General features: G+C 45.0%; 1 protein-coding gene across 9 annotated transcripts in view; it reads left to right on the top strand.

The window, feature by feature from the left end:
• FHOD3 (formin homology 2 domain containing 3) overlaps positions 1-15,993 on the top strand; it is a 528,593-nt gene that overhangs the window by 394,504 nt on the left and 118,096 nt on the right. For 8 of the 9 annotated variants that reach the window (XM_027960707.3, XM_042239379.2, XM_042239378.2 and 5 more), the window contains one exon: positions 1,498-1,611. The exons of the other annotated variant lie outside the window; for it this stretch is intronic. In XM_027960707.3, the coding sequence (XP_027816508.2) occupies positions 1,498-1,611 (114 nt within the window). The remainder of the gene's footprint in view (positions 1-1,497; positions 1,612-15,993) is intronic. 9 annotated transcript variants of the gene reach the window in all.

Genomic DNA, 15,993 nt, shown 5'->3' with positions numbered 1-15,993 from the left:
TACTGTGTAATATTATAAACTGATGTTGCATGCAGCATGTGTGCAGATATAAACACACTATGAATACATGCCATGTTTTCACGTATAAATTGGCAGGCATTTTTAGTGGTTGCATAACATTCCATCAGTGAGTGTTACATCATACTTTCTTATCCTCACACTGTTACCTAGTTGGGTAGTTTCCAGCTTTTTGCCATGATCTCAATGAGGCGCCAGTGAGAATCTTCCTGTGTAATGCTTTTAGGATATAGATCACCGTGAGTAAGGTTATGTTAACTTCCCCAAAAGTAGACTTATTTGGTCAATGGGTATCCATATCTTGAGATAAATGGCTTCCTAGAATGGTTAGTACTGATTCTCTTGGTGGGCACGTGTACTGGATTCACTGTGTATGGGAAGGTCTCTGGGCACTTTCATCATAGCAACCCTTGGGGTCCGCACACTCCAGCAGTGAGTCCTAACCAAGTCAGAAGAAAGAGTCAGCCCTGCCCTGTCGCTGAATAGGTTGTAAGACAAAGCTCTGCTGATAATAGCTAAATCCACCTTAGCTAAAGAACAGCTATTCTGAAAAAAAAAAAAAAAAAACAAGAAAACCCTAGACTTTAACACATCCTGAAACTTGTCAGGGTTGGCTGGGAGATGATAAAAGCTCATTGAAACTTAGTGGCTGTCATTTTGGTTCTGAGGACGTGTTGGGTGAAAACACTGGTTATGTGCATCTCTAAGCGGCGGGCCAGCCTAGAAGGTCTGGAGACAGTTGCTCCTTGATTGCTGGGCATGCAACGAGACTGTGGCGTCTAGTGGATGAAACTGATTCAGAAACACCTCAAGGAGAATTTTTTAGTAAGATGTTTCCTTAGTCAGTTGTCTGATGTTTTCTGCAGACCTTTGATTGAATTAACACTAATTGTGCCTCCACCAGAGAAGGAAACGGCAACCCACTCCAGTGTTCTTGCCTGGAGAATCCCAGGGATGGCGGAGCCTGGTGGGCTGCTGTCTATGGGGTCGCACAGAGTCAGACACGACTGAAGCGACTTAGCAGCAGCAGCAGCAGCAGCAGCAGCAGCAGCACCACCGCCAGGGCTTCCCCGGTTGCTCAGCGGTAGAGAATCCCCCTGCAATTCAGGAGATGCAGGTTTGATCCTAGAAGCAAGAAAAATCTTCATGATTCAATTCAAAGCAATTTGGATTCTATTTATGTTAGCAACTAGTTTTAATGTACACTTAGAAAGGAAACATGAGGATTTTGTGTAAGCCCTTTGTCATAACCCGCTACTTAGCAGTTTGGGACTTTGGGAAGCTTCTCTAGTAAGAAATAATAAAAATGAAGAAGTTAGTAAGTTTCTTTAAGTTAGGGTGATCACTAACAGTGCTACCTTTTCTAGACCTGTTTTTCTTGTAAAAATTAAGACAGTTTGCCGAGTGTTATTCATCTAGTGACTTGTACTCACTTCTCTGTCCCTTCCTGCCCCCAACCTAACCCTCTGTACTCTTCAGATACAGCAGCTTTGGCAACAACTCTCATCACTCCTCAAGACCCTCATCTGGATCCAGCGTGCCCACCACCCCCACGTCATCCCTCTCGCCCCCACAGGAGCCCAGGCCTGAAAGGTGGGTTGCATGTACTGACCGCTTCCTTGTCCTCAAGCAAAGGGAATCAGTTTAAGAGTGCCCAGAGGGAATTTGGGATGGACATGTACCCACAACTGTTATTAAAATGGATCACCAACAAGGACTCACTGTATGGCACAGGGAACGCTGCTCCATGTTACGTGGTGGCCTGGATGGGAGGGGAGTTTGGAGGAGAATGGATACATGTATATGTATGACTGAGTCCCTTCACTGTCCACCTGAAACTATCGTGACATTATTTGTTCATCAGCTATACCCCATTACAAAATAAAGAAGGTTTTTTTCTTAAAAAAGAGTGCCCAAAAGAAAAGTATATATTAAAAAAAAATCTGAACTATTTCCCTTGACAGAGTATAGTCCAAAAGTAAGACTGTTTTCTCTCTTTCACACTGTACTATGTAACTATCTTATTAGAGGTGGTAGTTTATTGTTAATACTGTCTTATCTCAGCATACTAAAGATAGTTATACAGATTTGTTCTTAAATATTTAAATGTGAATGTTTCGATTCCCTTAAAAACTGTTCTAGATTTTGTGTTAACCCTGCAATTTGTGTTAGACATATCCGTTTTCGCCTTTGAATGATTCATTCGATGTAAACCAGGAGGGAGTGGGCCCTTTAAGGTATTGTTTTATTAATCCAGGACCTACCAGAAAACAAATGAATTATATGGGTCCGTGGGTGAAATTTAACTTGGCAAGAGTATTAATTAGACCACCAGAAAGGAACTTATTATTACTCCTAGGAGCAAGGGATTGCACAGGGATGTGTTTACAAGGGAAAGGTAAGGCCTGTAATTTCAGAACAATAAAAAACGGCTTCCCTTATATGGCAAGAGCACCGAGTTAGAGGAGACTGGCTAGGGTTCCAGTTCTCTCACTGAGAAGTTATTTAATCCCTGAGGGTATGTGCTGATTCTGTCAACCTCACCTTAGAGGGTGGTTTTCTGAGCAGATGATAAAGTACGCTTGAACCCCATTGTGTGAGTCCAGTGAAAGTGACGATGTACAATGATGAGATATAATGTCCAGCAGCTCGTGAAGGATCAGAAATTCAGAAATGAGCAATTCACAGAGGTCATTTGCCTCTAATCCCAGATTTAAAACAAATCCATATTCGCCTGGTCTCCAGTATATTCTGAACGGTGTTTTGCTGACTGGAGATTTTGGGAGAAATGGGTTGCCGGGCCGCACACCACCTTTAATTTCTAAAATTGTACCTAAACCCCCCGGTGTCAGACTCCCAGGTGGCACAGTCCAGTGTGGCCGTGCGCTGGTCACATCTGGCCTTGGCTTGGTCCTGGTCATAAGGCAGCAGATGGATTGCCATGAAATCTCTGCTTTTCACCCTAGGGCACTTGTTCTGGGGATCAGCTGAGGTCTCCTGTGCTCCTAGAGAGGTCACCCGGAAAGAGAACCTTTGTCCTGTGGGATGTGAGGTTTGAGGCTGCAGTGAGGAATATTAGAGCCTGACTTGATATTACTTCGCTTCTCTCACACTTGCTAGGTCGCCAGCTCCTTAGGAGCAAGGACGCAGGTTTCATTTATTGCTATAGTTCCTGGGGCTAGGCTGTGGAAGAGTCGAGGTGAATGCCAGTTGAAGGATCCAGGTGAATTATCCACTCATTGTGGACAATTTGGAGGTTTCTAAGGTTGAGAAATTGGAAGGACAGGAGGTCCACGGGTTTCCCAAGCCTTTGCCTCTGGGGGAACGTTGTTCCCAGGTCCTAATGGGGAAACCCAGGTCCCGTTGGAGCTGAAAGGTCCGGGAGCTCAGAACCCTGAAGGATCCTGCCTGTGCCTCTTTCCTGCTGGGGCTAGCTGAGTGTCCCCTGAGGGGCTGGGGGGATTTAGTGGGGGAGGGAGAAGAGGGGCTGGATCCCAGAAGACCTTGAGTGCCCTGGAGGAGGCTGGACTTCATCCCAAGGCCCTGGGCTGTTAGGGTTTTGAAACAGCTGGTGCCATGAACTAACTGGTCCACAGTGCAGGTGGAGCCAGTGGGGCAAAGCTGCAGGGACCAGGGCTGCTCGAAGCTGCCTCTACGTCAGAGAGAGGTGACCCTGCCCTGGAACGGCAGAGGCCTCAGGGCTGGAAAGGAGCAGCGGGTTTGTGCAGACTTGGCTGCTGCTGGGAGGGTGGACGCAGGGGAGCCTGCGGGTGTTAGAAACAAGAAACTGAGATGGAAGATGCGGGACGAGAAGCAGAGCGAGGATGGAGATGTTCATCTTGGGGTGCACACGGCCTGAGGAGTGTGTCTGACACCCCGGGAGATGCTCCGGTGCTGGTGGGGTGAGGACTTCATGGTCCTCGGTTTGAAAGAAGCACTGGGTTGAAATCCCTCAGAGGGAGCCGGCATGCTGAGACCCCGTCACTGGGTGGCAGCTGAGGCAGGGACCCCTCCTGTTCTGAGCTGCCTCTTCTCCCCTGTGCGCTGCTGCCATAGGAAGTTCACTGTATCACTGTATCCACCAGTGGGGAAAGCTGCAAAGGTTTCTTACTTCCTTTCCATTTGCATGACTTTTGTTTCAACCATCACCATCTGCGACTTTGAAACATCAGATGTGCCATTCCACTAAGGCCAGAAAGCCACCAGGACTGGCCACATCACCACTTTCTACTCTCACTTTGCCAGCTTATATTTTGTGAGTATAAAAACCAATAAAAACGAGAGGCCCTAACTCCAAATCATATTCATATCTCACCACCCTAGCATGTTATGTCAGTCATATTTATAATATTTATTTTTATACAGTTTGACTTTTTCTTTTTTTTTCTCTTCAACAACTGGATTCTTTGGATATCACCATAATCTATTTTTACATTTACAAATGTTTTCTGTCTTATTAAGATACAGGATTGTTTTGACGGAGGTATATACTTCAGGAGGGTTTGTAAGATTTATCCTTGAGATGTTTTATATACCCCTAATTATTGAAACTCAAAAGAAAATCTCTTAGGAAAAACATGGCACTCTTATGAACAATTGCTTTTTTGCAATGAGAACCCAATTGTTCTGTCAGAACACTCTGGACAAATAAACAGCATGACAAGGCCCCATGCATTACTGGGGAGTTCTAGAAACCCTTTTCCTTGATTTGCAAACAAGGTTCACTTCCCTGAAGTCCTAGGAAAATCACGCCAACTAAAACACCCCTTCAGGCAGGTCAGCCCGCTTTGGGACTACAACTGGGCATTATTGTGAGTTTAGAGTTTTCATATTTTTCCCAAGCATATTAGTGTGTTGGATGTTAATAAAACTTGGAATGATAAGTTGACCTAGAAAGGAAGAGCTGAAGAAACAATATACAAATTAAGTCAAGCAGGGGTATTAAAATGAACCCTTCTCCACGTCTCCTGTTACAGCTTTGTTTACAGGGCTGTTTTAGAAACAGAGAGTGCAGCATTAACTTTCATGAAATTGCAGCTTGAGTTGTACCAAAACAAAACAAAATAAGAAGGCCAGAACCATTTGCAGAAGCCCTCAGGGATACAAGATGCAACTGTTTAATGAAAGCAGACTTCTAAAATGCTTCAATTTTGAAAATGTGCTTTTTGAGTGGAAACATTCTAAATATTTTCTTTTTAAAAGAAAACAAAATTACAAGAGTATTTGAACCATTCATCTTCAAGTATTCAAATAAAACAAACAGGCAGACAATCATCGCAGGGCAGTCACTGTGGCTCTGGCCTGAGCGCATCCTCTCTTGCATCCCTACCGCGACATCCCCCTCTGGTGGGCCTTTTCAGAAGTGGCAGCTGCACGCTTGTTCAGTGTTGTGACAGTGGCTGCTGAGGGAATTCAAGGGAACAGTGAGGCCAGTGCTGGGGGCTGAAGGTGCCTTGAGGTGGATCAGTCTTTGTGCTGGGGCTGGGAAGTAAGTGCTCTGGGAATGAGGCCCCTGTGCTGTGAGCTGGGGGTGGGTGGTCATGAGCAAGTGAAGATGCTGAGAGCTCAGTGGGTGCACCTTGGAGATCTTAGGAGGCCAGGGAGGACTTCCCTGTGGACCTGCCAGTAAGTGCCTTAAGTACTTTCCCCTCTTACATTAGTGCTGTTGTCTACTGTAAATGCCAGTCACCTGCCTGCTTTACACACTAATGTCAGGAGTCCTTAATATATGTATGTGCCGTTCTAATATATGTATGTACCGGTCTGAGTTGCTTCAGTGTGTCCAACTCTTTGCAACCCCGTGGACTGTATCCCACCAGGCTCCTCTGTCCATGGGATTCTCCAGGCAAGAATACTGGAGTGGGTTGCCATGCCCTCCTCCAGGGGATCTTCCTGACCCAGCGGTTGAACCTGCATCTCTTATGTCTCCTGCACTGGCAGGTGGATTCTCTACCACTAACGCTGAGGCCCTAATATATGTTTACACATAGCTGATGCACGGTGTTGTGCAGCAGAAACTAACACAACATTGTAAAACAGTTACACTCATTAAGTGTACATAGACGTATGTCACAGTGCTTCCCAGGCGGCACAGTGATAAAGAGTCTATGCGCCGATGCGGGAGATGTGGGTTCAGTCCCTGGGCCAAGATGATCCCCTGGCGAAGGAAACAGCAACCTACTTCAGCATTATTGCCTGGGAAATCCCATGGACAGAAGAGCCTGGTGGGCTACAGTCCATAGGGTCACAAAGAGTTGGACACAAAATAAAAATCAAAGCTTAATTGTTAAAAAGAAAAGAAAAGAAAAGAAAAGCATGCTTGTAAGTTTGGGAATTGTTTACCTTGTATAGTCATCCCAGCAGAGTTTTTCTGACTTTCTGGAAGACTGTAAGCATAGACATTAGTAGTAATGCTTCCTTTAGAAATGAAATTGATAGTAAGGGATAAATAAAAATTTAAAGTTGCAACTTTAAATTTTGTGTATTATTGTTTATATGGGCCTTTCGTGTATGTAGTAGCATTTGAAAGGTGTGAAAGGTTGCACAGTTTGAAAGTGAAGCTTCTTCCTACCCCGTTATTTTTCCCCAAAGCAAGGGCTCCTTGCAATTCCTTATGTGTACTTCCAGAGATATTTTATGTTAATGTCAGCATACATATGTTTAATGTAGCTTTACACAAATAGTAACACACTATATAAACTACTCCGCATTCTGCTTTTTTTTTTTGACTTAAAAATTTACCTTGGTTCTCTTTCCATTTTGTTGTTGTTCAGTCACTAACTCGTGTCTGACTCTTTGCAACCCCATGGACTGCAGCATGCCAGGCTTCTCTGTCCTCCACTGTCTCCCAGAGTTTGCTCAACGTCATGTCCATTGAGGCAGTGATGCTATGTAACCATCTCACCTTCTGCTGCCCTCTTCTCCTTTTGCCTTCAGTCTTTCCCAGCATCAGGGACTTTTCCAGTGAGTCAGCTCTTCACATCCAGTGGCCAAAGTATTGTAGCTTGAGCTTCGTCGTTAGCATCAGTCCTTCCAATGAATACTCAGGGTTGATTTCCTTTAGAATTGACTGGTTTGATTTCTTCGCACTCCATGGAGTCCCATGGCCTCAAAGGTCTTCTCTAGCACCACAGTTTGAAAGGGTCAGTTTTTCAGCCCTCAGCCTTCTTCATGGTCCAGCTCTCACACGACTACTGGAATAACAAACGCTTTGACTATACATACTTTTGTTGGCAAAATCATGTCTCTGCTTTCGAATGTCTCTTTACAGCCGCTCCATTCTTTTTAATACTTTGTTCTCTGGGTGCCGTTTCATATACCCAATCGCGTAACGATGGGCCCTAATGATACTGCAGTGTGCTTGCCTGTGTGTCCTTTTGCACATGTGTGATTCTCTCTAGGACAAACGCCTAGAAATAGATTTAGTAAGTCAAGTTTTTGTATTTTTACAGTTTTGCTCAGTTTGTGCCCAGTTGCTCTTGGTGAGGATTGCACCAGTTTTGGTTCTCAGCTACAGTGTGTAAAAGACCTTGTGTTCCCAGCCCCTCTGCCCAAGTTTTCAGCCATTGCTCGCCAAGCAGTGAAGAGTTGTATGTCATGAAAATTTAAATTTGTGTTTCCTGTTATGACTGAGCATGATTTCATACGTCAAGGCACCTCTCCTTTCCTGTGGATTTGTGCTTCATTATCACTGGGTTCTTTTTCTTACCGAGGTGTCCAGGTTCTTTATAAACTCCAGTAGGTGTACCTATTACTTTCCTCAGTCACTGGTCATTTTACGACGTTTGTGTGCAGAACAGTTTAAATTTTGGAATCACACTTATTAATCTTTTCTGTCTTCTGAGTTTTATGTTCCTCATGAGGACAGCTTTTTCTCCTATGGTGGAGGTGGTTTTGTCACTAAGTCACGTCTGACTCTCGCGACCCCATGGACTGCAACCGGCTAGGCTCCTCTGTCCATGGGATCTCCCAGGCAAGAATACTGGAGTCGGTTGCCATTCCCTTCTCTAGGGGACCTTCCTGACCCAGGGGTCAAACCTGTCTCTCCTGCATTGCAGGCAGATTCTTCACCAGCTGAGCCACCAGGGAAGTCCCCTTTTCTCCCATGGTTTTTTCTAATCGTTGGATTGTTCGCCAAATAGTATTCAGACAAGTGAAAAAATTGTAGCTGCAATTTTCTCCCATGGTTTCTTCCAATATTTTTGTAGCTACAGTTTTCACATGGGAATATTTTTTCTACCCAGGAAGTTATTTTGGCATATGGTGTGAGGCAGAAGTCAAAGTTACATTTTTTCACTTGTTTGAATACCATTTAGTGAACAGTTCTTCGTTTCCCTGTCGGTTTGTTGTATACCAACAGCAAGGTAGGCTTGTTTACATGTCTGGTCAAGCTGCTTCCATAGGAGCGTCTCCCATGTCCTCCGGTGCCCACCTTCTCAGATGGATCAACTATTTGAGGCTGTCAGGAGCCCTTTTTCTTCCACTGCTGCTGCTAAGTCACCTCAGTCGTGTCCGACTCTGTGCGACCCCATAGACGGTAGCCCACCAGGCTCCCTCGTCCCTGGGATTCTCCAGGCAAGAACACTGGAGTGGGTTGCCATTTCCTCCTCCAGTGCATGAAAGTGAAAAGTGAAAGTGAAGTCACTCAGTCATGTCCGACCCTCAGCGACCCCATGGACTGCAGCCTACCAGGCTCCTCCACCCATGGGATTTTCCAGGGAAGAGTACTGGAGTGGGGTGCCATTGCCTTCTCCATCTTTCTTCCCCAGTGTTTGGAATATGACTATATCATGTGCTACTCTTGAGAGTCCCTTGGACTGCAAGGAGATCCAACCAGTCCATTCTAAAGGAGATCAGTCCTAGGTGTTCTTTGGAAGGAATGATGCTAAAGCTGAAACTCCAGTACTTTGGCCACCTCATGCGAAGAGTTGACTCATTGGAAAAGACCCTGAGGCTGGGACGGATTGGGGGCAGAAGGAGAAGGGGACGACAGAGGATGAGATGGCTGGATGGCATCACCAACTCGATGGACATGAGTTTGAGTGAACTCTGGGAGTTGATGATGGGCAGGGAGGCCGGTGTGCTATGATTCATGGGGTCGCAAAGTGTCGGACACGACTGAGTGACTGAACTAACTGACTGACTGACCTTGAAACAGTCCTGCTGTTTTTGTCGTCTGTTGCTGTGGGGTTTTATATGGTGATTGCCAACACTGGAATAAAAAGCACAGGGATGTTTGGGGGAGCTGGGACCAGGCTGTTAGGATGAGGCTGGGAGCCTGACATGCTGAGCCTAAGTGTTGCCTTGTGAGATCTCACTTCCTGTGACCCCTAGAATACCTGTCTCCAGCGCTGATGTGGTAACTCCTCCCCCTGGATGAAGGTCTCCTTTCCCATACATCGCCTGCCTACTTTCAGTTACTTTGGCTCTTGTAGTAGCAGGCCCATCAAGCATTGCCCTGAGTATCACTGGCGGGTACCTGGGTCTCCCTCATCCTGATTTCCTCCTCCATGTGGACTGCTCTGTATGGGTGTCTGGGTGCTTCTGGCTTCCTGTTCTAGTCTGCTTTGGCCTTTTATTATTTCTTGCCTTTGCTAGCATCTACATATGCTTTGAGGTTCTACTTGTCTGGTTTTCAAATCACTGCTTTTTCCGAATATATGATCCGTGTGTTTTTCTGGATCCCAAACACTTGCTGGCCATGTTCCATCACTTGGTCTACACAGTACTCTTCCAAAAATTGTATCAGTAGAGTTAAGAGCTCCATTGTCCAATGGGCTTTAGTTAAATTTTTATTTTTAATTTAAATTGATCAAAGTAGATGAAAAAAATCACTGAAAAAAATCCTGACTAGCACTTAAATGGAACAAAAGGCATTGCCTTTCTTTGTGATTACAGTTAATGGCATAGAGCCCGCAAAGGCCAACAGCAGAAAAAGATATCAATGCAGACAGATTCCCGACCATTCAAACCAAGAGGCGGTGAATCTGTGTGCTCCTTGTGCTGTGCACGAAGCAGGCTTTCTACTGGCCGCCTGCTGCTAGGTCCTGATAGCAATCTTGTTACAAACAAGGAGTTCCTGTAAGGCATAATGTGGTCTTGATTAAGTAATTGTGTTACATCCAAAGTGCAGGAGAGCAGAGGCACCTGTCAGTTAACAGAGGGAGTTTGCAGAAGGGTCTGGCTTCCTGATGCTTCATCAGTGACTGGACATTAGGGGACCTGCGTTCTGTGTCAGCCCACGTGGGTTTTGGATCTGACTCCTTCTCACCCCTCCTACCACCGCAGATTTAGTCCAGGATCTATGTCATGCCTGGACTACGTATTGCAGTGATGTATATCTCCTACACTTTCTGAAATACAGATCTGAGCAAGTGACATTTCCTGCCCAGCAACCTTGAGTGCCTCCTACCACTTAACACCAAGCCTCACCTGAGTAGCATCGTCTCTAGGATCTCTCATGTTTGGGTCCCTCATACACCTTGCAGCTTCGGCAGCCATCAGCACACCCATCCTCACTGTGCTTCAACCTCACAGAAATGCTGCCAGGCTCTCCCAAGGCCCCTTTCTTTCATATTTGCTCTGTCCTCTGACCAGCCTCCTCCTCTGCTCATTCAGTCACTTCCCTCTCATCCTCTAAGACCCAACTAGGTGACATCTGTCTGTAAAACTCCTCTGACTTCCTCAGGCAGAATGAATTGTGACAATTGTTATGGGTTCACGCACCTCAGTTTCAGCTCTCAGCCCTTTGAATCATTATGTGTTCATCCTTTTGTTTCTGAAATGGGGTTCACAGATGTACTGTGGTCTATGGTAGTGAACCTGGGTTTCACAAAGCCGTGGCATAAAGATGGTTCACCTTTCTGGACTGGGCATTTGATTAAAGAGTCAGGGAAAATCTTTAAGATAAGCAGGACTGGAGAATCCACATGCATGTAAATTGTAAAGATAAAAGTGTTTGTTTTTGCATGGAAGCACTTTCTGCCTGTCCCGTGTTCTGCATCCCATGTCTGCATGTCCCAGCAGCCTTTTGACTGTTTCGCTATTGAGTGGCAGCCATCTCTACACCTCTATGGTGTTAGATTCCCCTTTCCTCACTGCCCTTCTCCCACTTCTTTCTCAAATAACCAGGAGAAAAAATACATGAGCAGGTTTAACCTCTTATCTTGTTTCCTTCCTTTGGAAAGTGAGATTAGAGTAGATTTTTAACTTTTTATTTTATTTTTTGGACATGCTACATGGCTTGCAAAATATCACTTCCCTGACCAGGGATCCAACCCTGACCTCTAGCAGTAAGAATGCTCGGTCCTGACCACTGGACTGTCAGGGAATTTCTAGGAATAGATATTTTTGTTTATGTATTTATTGATATCTTTAAATTAGACAATTCTATCACCCTTGTTTACTTAAAGAGTGTCTATAGCAACCTTCCTACATGGTGTAGCTCAGTTGGTAAAGAAACTGTCTGTAGTGCAGGAGACCTGGGTTCAATTCCTGGGTCAGGAAGATCCCCTGGAGAAGGGAATGGCAACCCACTCCAGTATTCTTGCCTGGAGAGTCCCATGGACAGAGGAGTCTGGGAGGCTACTGTCCATGGGGTCGCAAGAGTCGGGCACAACTTAGCGATTAAACCATCACCAACACTTCTTGTGTTGGGAAGTGAGAACATTCACTTGTGTGGAAGAGAGTTAGATGAGATCTGTAACACGCAAGTCCAAACATCACTCATCAAAAGTACAGATTGAATAGCTCCACCCGTAGAGCTTCGACACTCGGGTGTCCCGTGCTATCAGCTGAGCCCGGCAGCACCTTCCCTGCTTGTCACGCTCTCCTGGTGGGACAGCTCCCGACAGCCAGGTCTCCAGTTCTCATTGGCTACAGTGGTTTTGCACTGGTGTTGTGCACAGATCACAGAGTGAAAATGGGTAGGAAGGATAGGGAAGAATTCTTCAGAAAATGTATTTCTGGGTCCTTGTTTCCATTTCCCCTCTTCCCACAAAGCCAGGCCATGAGTGAGTAAGTTTTACTATTATAGTGGAAGAGACTGTGTTTCTAGGTTGATTTTAGAAAGTGTGTGTGTGCACACACATATATAGATAGAAATATAGATCAGTATCTAGATAGCTAGATAGGGATAGAAACACACATGCTCTCTAGTCTTTGTACAATCCTAGCACAAAACCGTGGGAGCCGGTGATAGCTGGAAACATGTTTGGGCCTGTGAACACACACAACACCCACCTACAACCCCCCCCACCCCGCCCCGCCACACACACACACTCATCCATTTCATTCAGCAGGTATTTATTGGGTGCTTAGAATGGGCCGTGTATGCTGACCTGGGAGTCCAACATTGACTGAATGAGACCCTGTCCCTGGCTTCATTGAGCTTACAGTCTAGTGGCAGAAACAGAAGACAAGCAAATGGTCGGCAAATAAATATTGTGAAGAAAATGAACTTTCATGGAGGAAGTGGAGAAAGAGAGGCCATCAGGGTGGGGACCGCAGCACGGGCCCTGCGTCCTCGTGACGGACACCTCCGGTAAGAGGTCTGGGAAACCGAGTCACCAATACAAGACAAATTGCACCTCCTCCCCCTCCCCTGAGAGGGCAGCGGGAGGGAAGGTAATGAGGGAGATAAGAAAATAGAGTGATTGCACATCTTTCTTCAAGTCATGATCCTGGAATAGTTAGGAGACTGTGTTCGGAAGATACATGTTCAGAGGAGAGGCAAGTATGCCGATGGGGGTGTGGGTGGGCGGCAAGGGGGTAAGTTGGCTGGGAGTGGAGAGGAAGGGAGAAGACCAAAAGGGTGGGCCTCAGTTCAAGCCAGCATGGCATGGAAACTGGGACATGGGAGGGGCTTTTGGAAGCTGCCAGGAGAATGTGCTAATCATGAAGCCAAATCTAGGTGGATGTATGACGGAAAAGGACTGACCTCCTTCTGGCTAGAGGACTTACTTGGTCTTAGATGGGAGGGTGGGAAGTAAGACAGACAGGGCAAGAACTGCTGCATTCCTGGGCTTGGGGCCTGCAGAAGGGGCAGGAGGACAGGGCAGAGCGTGACACCAGCCAGGCCAGGAGGATGGCGTCATCCTTTGTGCATGAGCCAGCACAGTCCATGAGACAGCACAGGGGACCAGTCTCCACGCGGCCGCGGGAGCGGTGCTGGTCCCTCCTGTGGTCGGGAAGCTCAGACCTGCACTGGGGTGGTGTGTGACCGGTTGGGGAGGAGAGAGTGGAAGGAATCTTTAAAACCACATCCCCATCTTCAGTGACAGCATCCCCAGGGTTGTAGCAGTATTGATGAAGAAAAGTTAACCTGTTTCTTAGATCTGCTTTGAACTTGCTCATTTCATCATGAAAGCTGGGATATGGCCCTGAAGGTGTGAAGAAGGTTCTGATGTTTCCTTGTTTCAGGGCAAGCAAAATGCCTTTTATAGCTGGGCGCATCCCAGAGTTTTCTCTTGTCCATGATCATTAGACTGGGTGACCCCAGTTTAATAAACAGGTTGTGACAAGAGTCTCACCATTACAGGAAACCATACTGCATCATTGAATTGCCATTTTATTATTATTATTGACCTCTAAGTCTTCATAGTAAATCACCTACTTGTGAATTAAGTGATAGTTTCAAGTATCAATTTGTGAGATTAGTTTGAGTTTTGTTAATATTTAACCAGAGATTATGATTTATTTTTGATCTAAGAAATGTAATATATAAGATATAAGAACTTTATATAAGATATAGTAGATGTTATATAAGATAACATTATATAAGATATATAACACTGATATACTAAATGTAATATATAAGATTTGCTTATATAAAGCAAATATAAGATTTGCTTCTTGTATGAAAAGATTTTACTCAACTCAAACTTACCAAAGGAGCATTTGCAGTATGATTGATGTACAGAAAATTGCACATAAGTTTTGACATATGTTTGGCCAGTGAAGCCATTACCACAATTGAGATAATGCTCAAATTTATTACTCTAAAGCATTTTCTCACACCCTTTTGTGATTATGGCTGCCCTTCCCTATCCCCAAGCAACTATGGATGGCTTTCTGTCATTATAGATTAGTTTGCATTTCTCAGAATTTCATATAAATGTCATCATGCATTAAGTACCCTTGGAGAGGGTTTGGCTTTTGTCAGTTAGTGTAATTGTTTTGAGACTCCTCTGTTTTGTTGCATGTTTCAGGACTTAAGACCTTTTTATTTCTGAGTAGTACTCAATTGGATAATTGTACCACAATTTATGTTTCCCTCTTGATTGATACTTGGGTTCTGTTTCAGTTTCAGCTATTAATTGTTGTTGCTCAGTTACTAAGTCATGTCCAACTCTTTGTGGCATGCCTGGCTTCCCTGTCCTTCACTATCTCCTGGAGCTTGCTCAATGTCCATTGAGTTAGTGATGCCATCCAAATATCTCATCCTCTGTCACTCCCTTCTCCTCTTGCCATCAATCTTTCCCAGCATCAGGGTCTTTTCCAATGAGTCGGCTCTTCGCATCAGGTGGCCAAGGTGTATTGGAGCTTTAGCTTCAGTATCAGTTTTTTCAGTGAATATTCAGGGTTGATTTCCTTTAGGATTGACTGGTTTGATCTCCTTGGCTATGAATAGTTGTATACAAATCTTTGTATGGACATTTGCTTTAATTTCTTTTCAATAAATAGAAATGAAATGGCTCAGTCATATGGTAGGTGCATGTTTAGCTTCTTAAGTATTATTAAGTAAACGATCTTCCAAAATGGTTGTATACCAGAGTAGCACTGACCTCATAAAAGAGGATTCCTTCCTCTTCAACTTTCTATAAAAGTTTGTGTAGAACTGTTATTTCTTCCTTAAGTATTTCTTAGAATTCACCAGGGAAACTATCTGAGAGTAGCGTTTTAAACTATGCATTCAGTACTTTCAATAGACGCTTCAGTTCAGTTTGGTTGCTCAGTCGTGTCCGACTCTTTGCGACCCCATGAATCGCAGCACGCCAGGCCTCCCTGTCCATCACCAACTCCCGGAGTTCACTCAGACTCAAGTCCATCGAGTCAGTGATGCCATCCAGCCATCTCATCCTCGGTCGTCCCCTTCTCCTCCTGCCCCCAATCCCTCCCAGCATCAGACTCTTTTCCAATGAGTCAACTGTTCGCATGAGGTGGCCAAAGTACTGGAGTTTCAGCTTCAGCATCATTCCTTCCAAAGAAATCCCAGGGCTGATCTCCTTCAGAATGGACTGGTTGGATCTCCTTGCAGTCCAAAGGACTCTCAAGAGTCTTCTCCAACACCACAGTTCAAAAGCATCAATTCTTTGGCACTCAGCCTTCTTCACAGTCCAACTCTCACATCCATACATGACCGCTGGAAAAACCATAGCCTTGACTAGACGGACCTTTGTTGGCAAAGTAATGTCTCTGGTTTTGAATATGCTATCTAGGTTGGTCATAACTTTCCTTCCAAGGAATAAACGTCTTTTAATTTCATGGCTGCAGTCACCATCTGCAGTGATTCTGGAGCCCAAAAAAATAAAGTCTGACACTGTTTCCACTGTTTCCCATCTATTTCCCATGAAGTGATGGGACCAGATGCCATGATCTTAGTTTTCTGAACGTTGAGCTTTAAGCCAACTTTTTCACTCTCCTCTTTCACTTTCATCAAGATGCTTATCTGATATCAATTCACATCCAGTCATCTATTTCTTCTTGAGTGACCATTAGTAGTTTTTGTCTTTCAAGGAATTTTTCCATTTCATCTAAGTTGTCAAGTTTATTGGTGTAAAGTTGCTCAAAATATTCCCTTATTCTTTTTTTTAACAATTGTGTTTATCTAGTTTTGACTGTGCTGGGTCTTCCTTGCTGGCAGGCTTTTCTCTAGCTGCAGCAAGCTGGGGCTACTCTCTCGGTGTGGTGAGGGGGAAGCCCCTCTCTGGGGTGGCTTCTCATTGCGACGGCTTCTCTGGTTGCGGTGCACAGGCT

Source organism: Ovis aries, chromosome 23 (assembly GCF_016772045.2).
Source record: "Ovis aries strain OAR_USU_Benz2616 breed Rambouillet chromosome 23, ARS-UI_Ramb_v3.0, whole genome shotgun sequence".
Classification (NCBI taxonomy): Eukaryota; Metazoa; Chordata; class Mammalia; order Artiodactyla; family Bovidae; genus Ovis; species Ovis aries.
The sequence above is the reverse complement of the archived record's forward strand: the minus strand, read 5'-3'. Positions and strand labels throughout refer to the sequence as shown.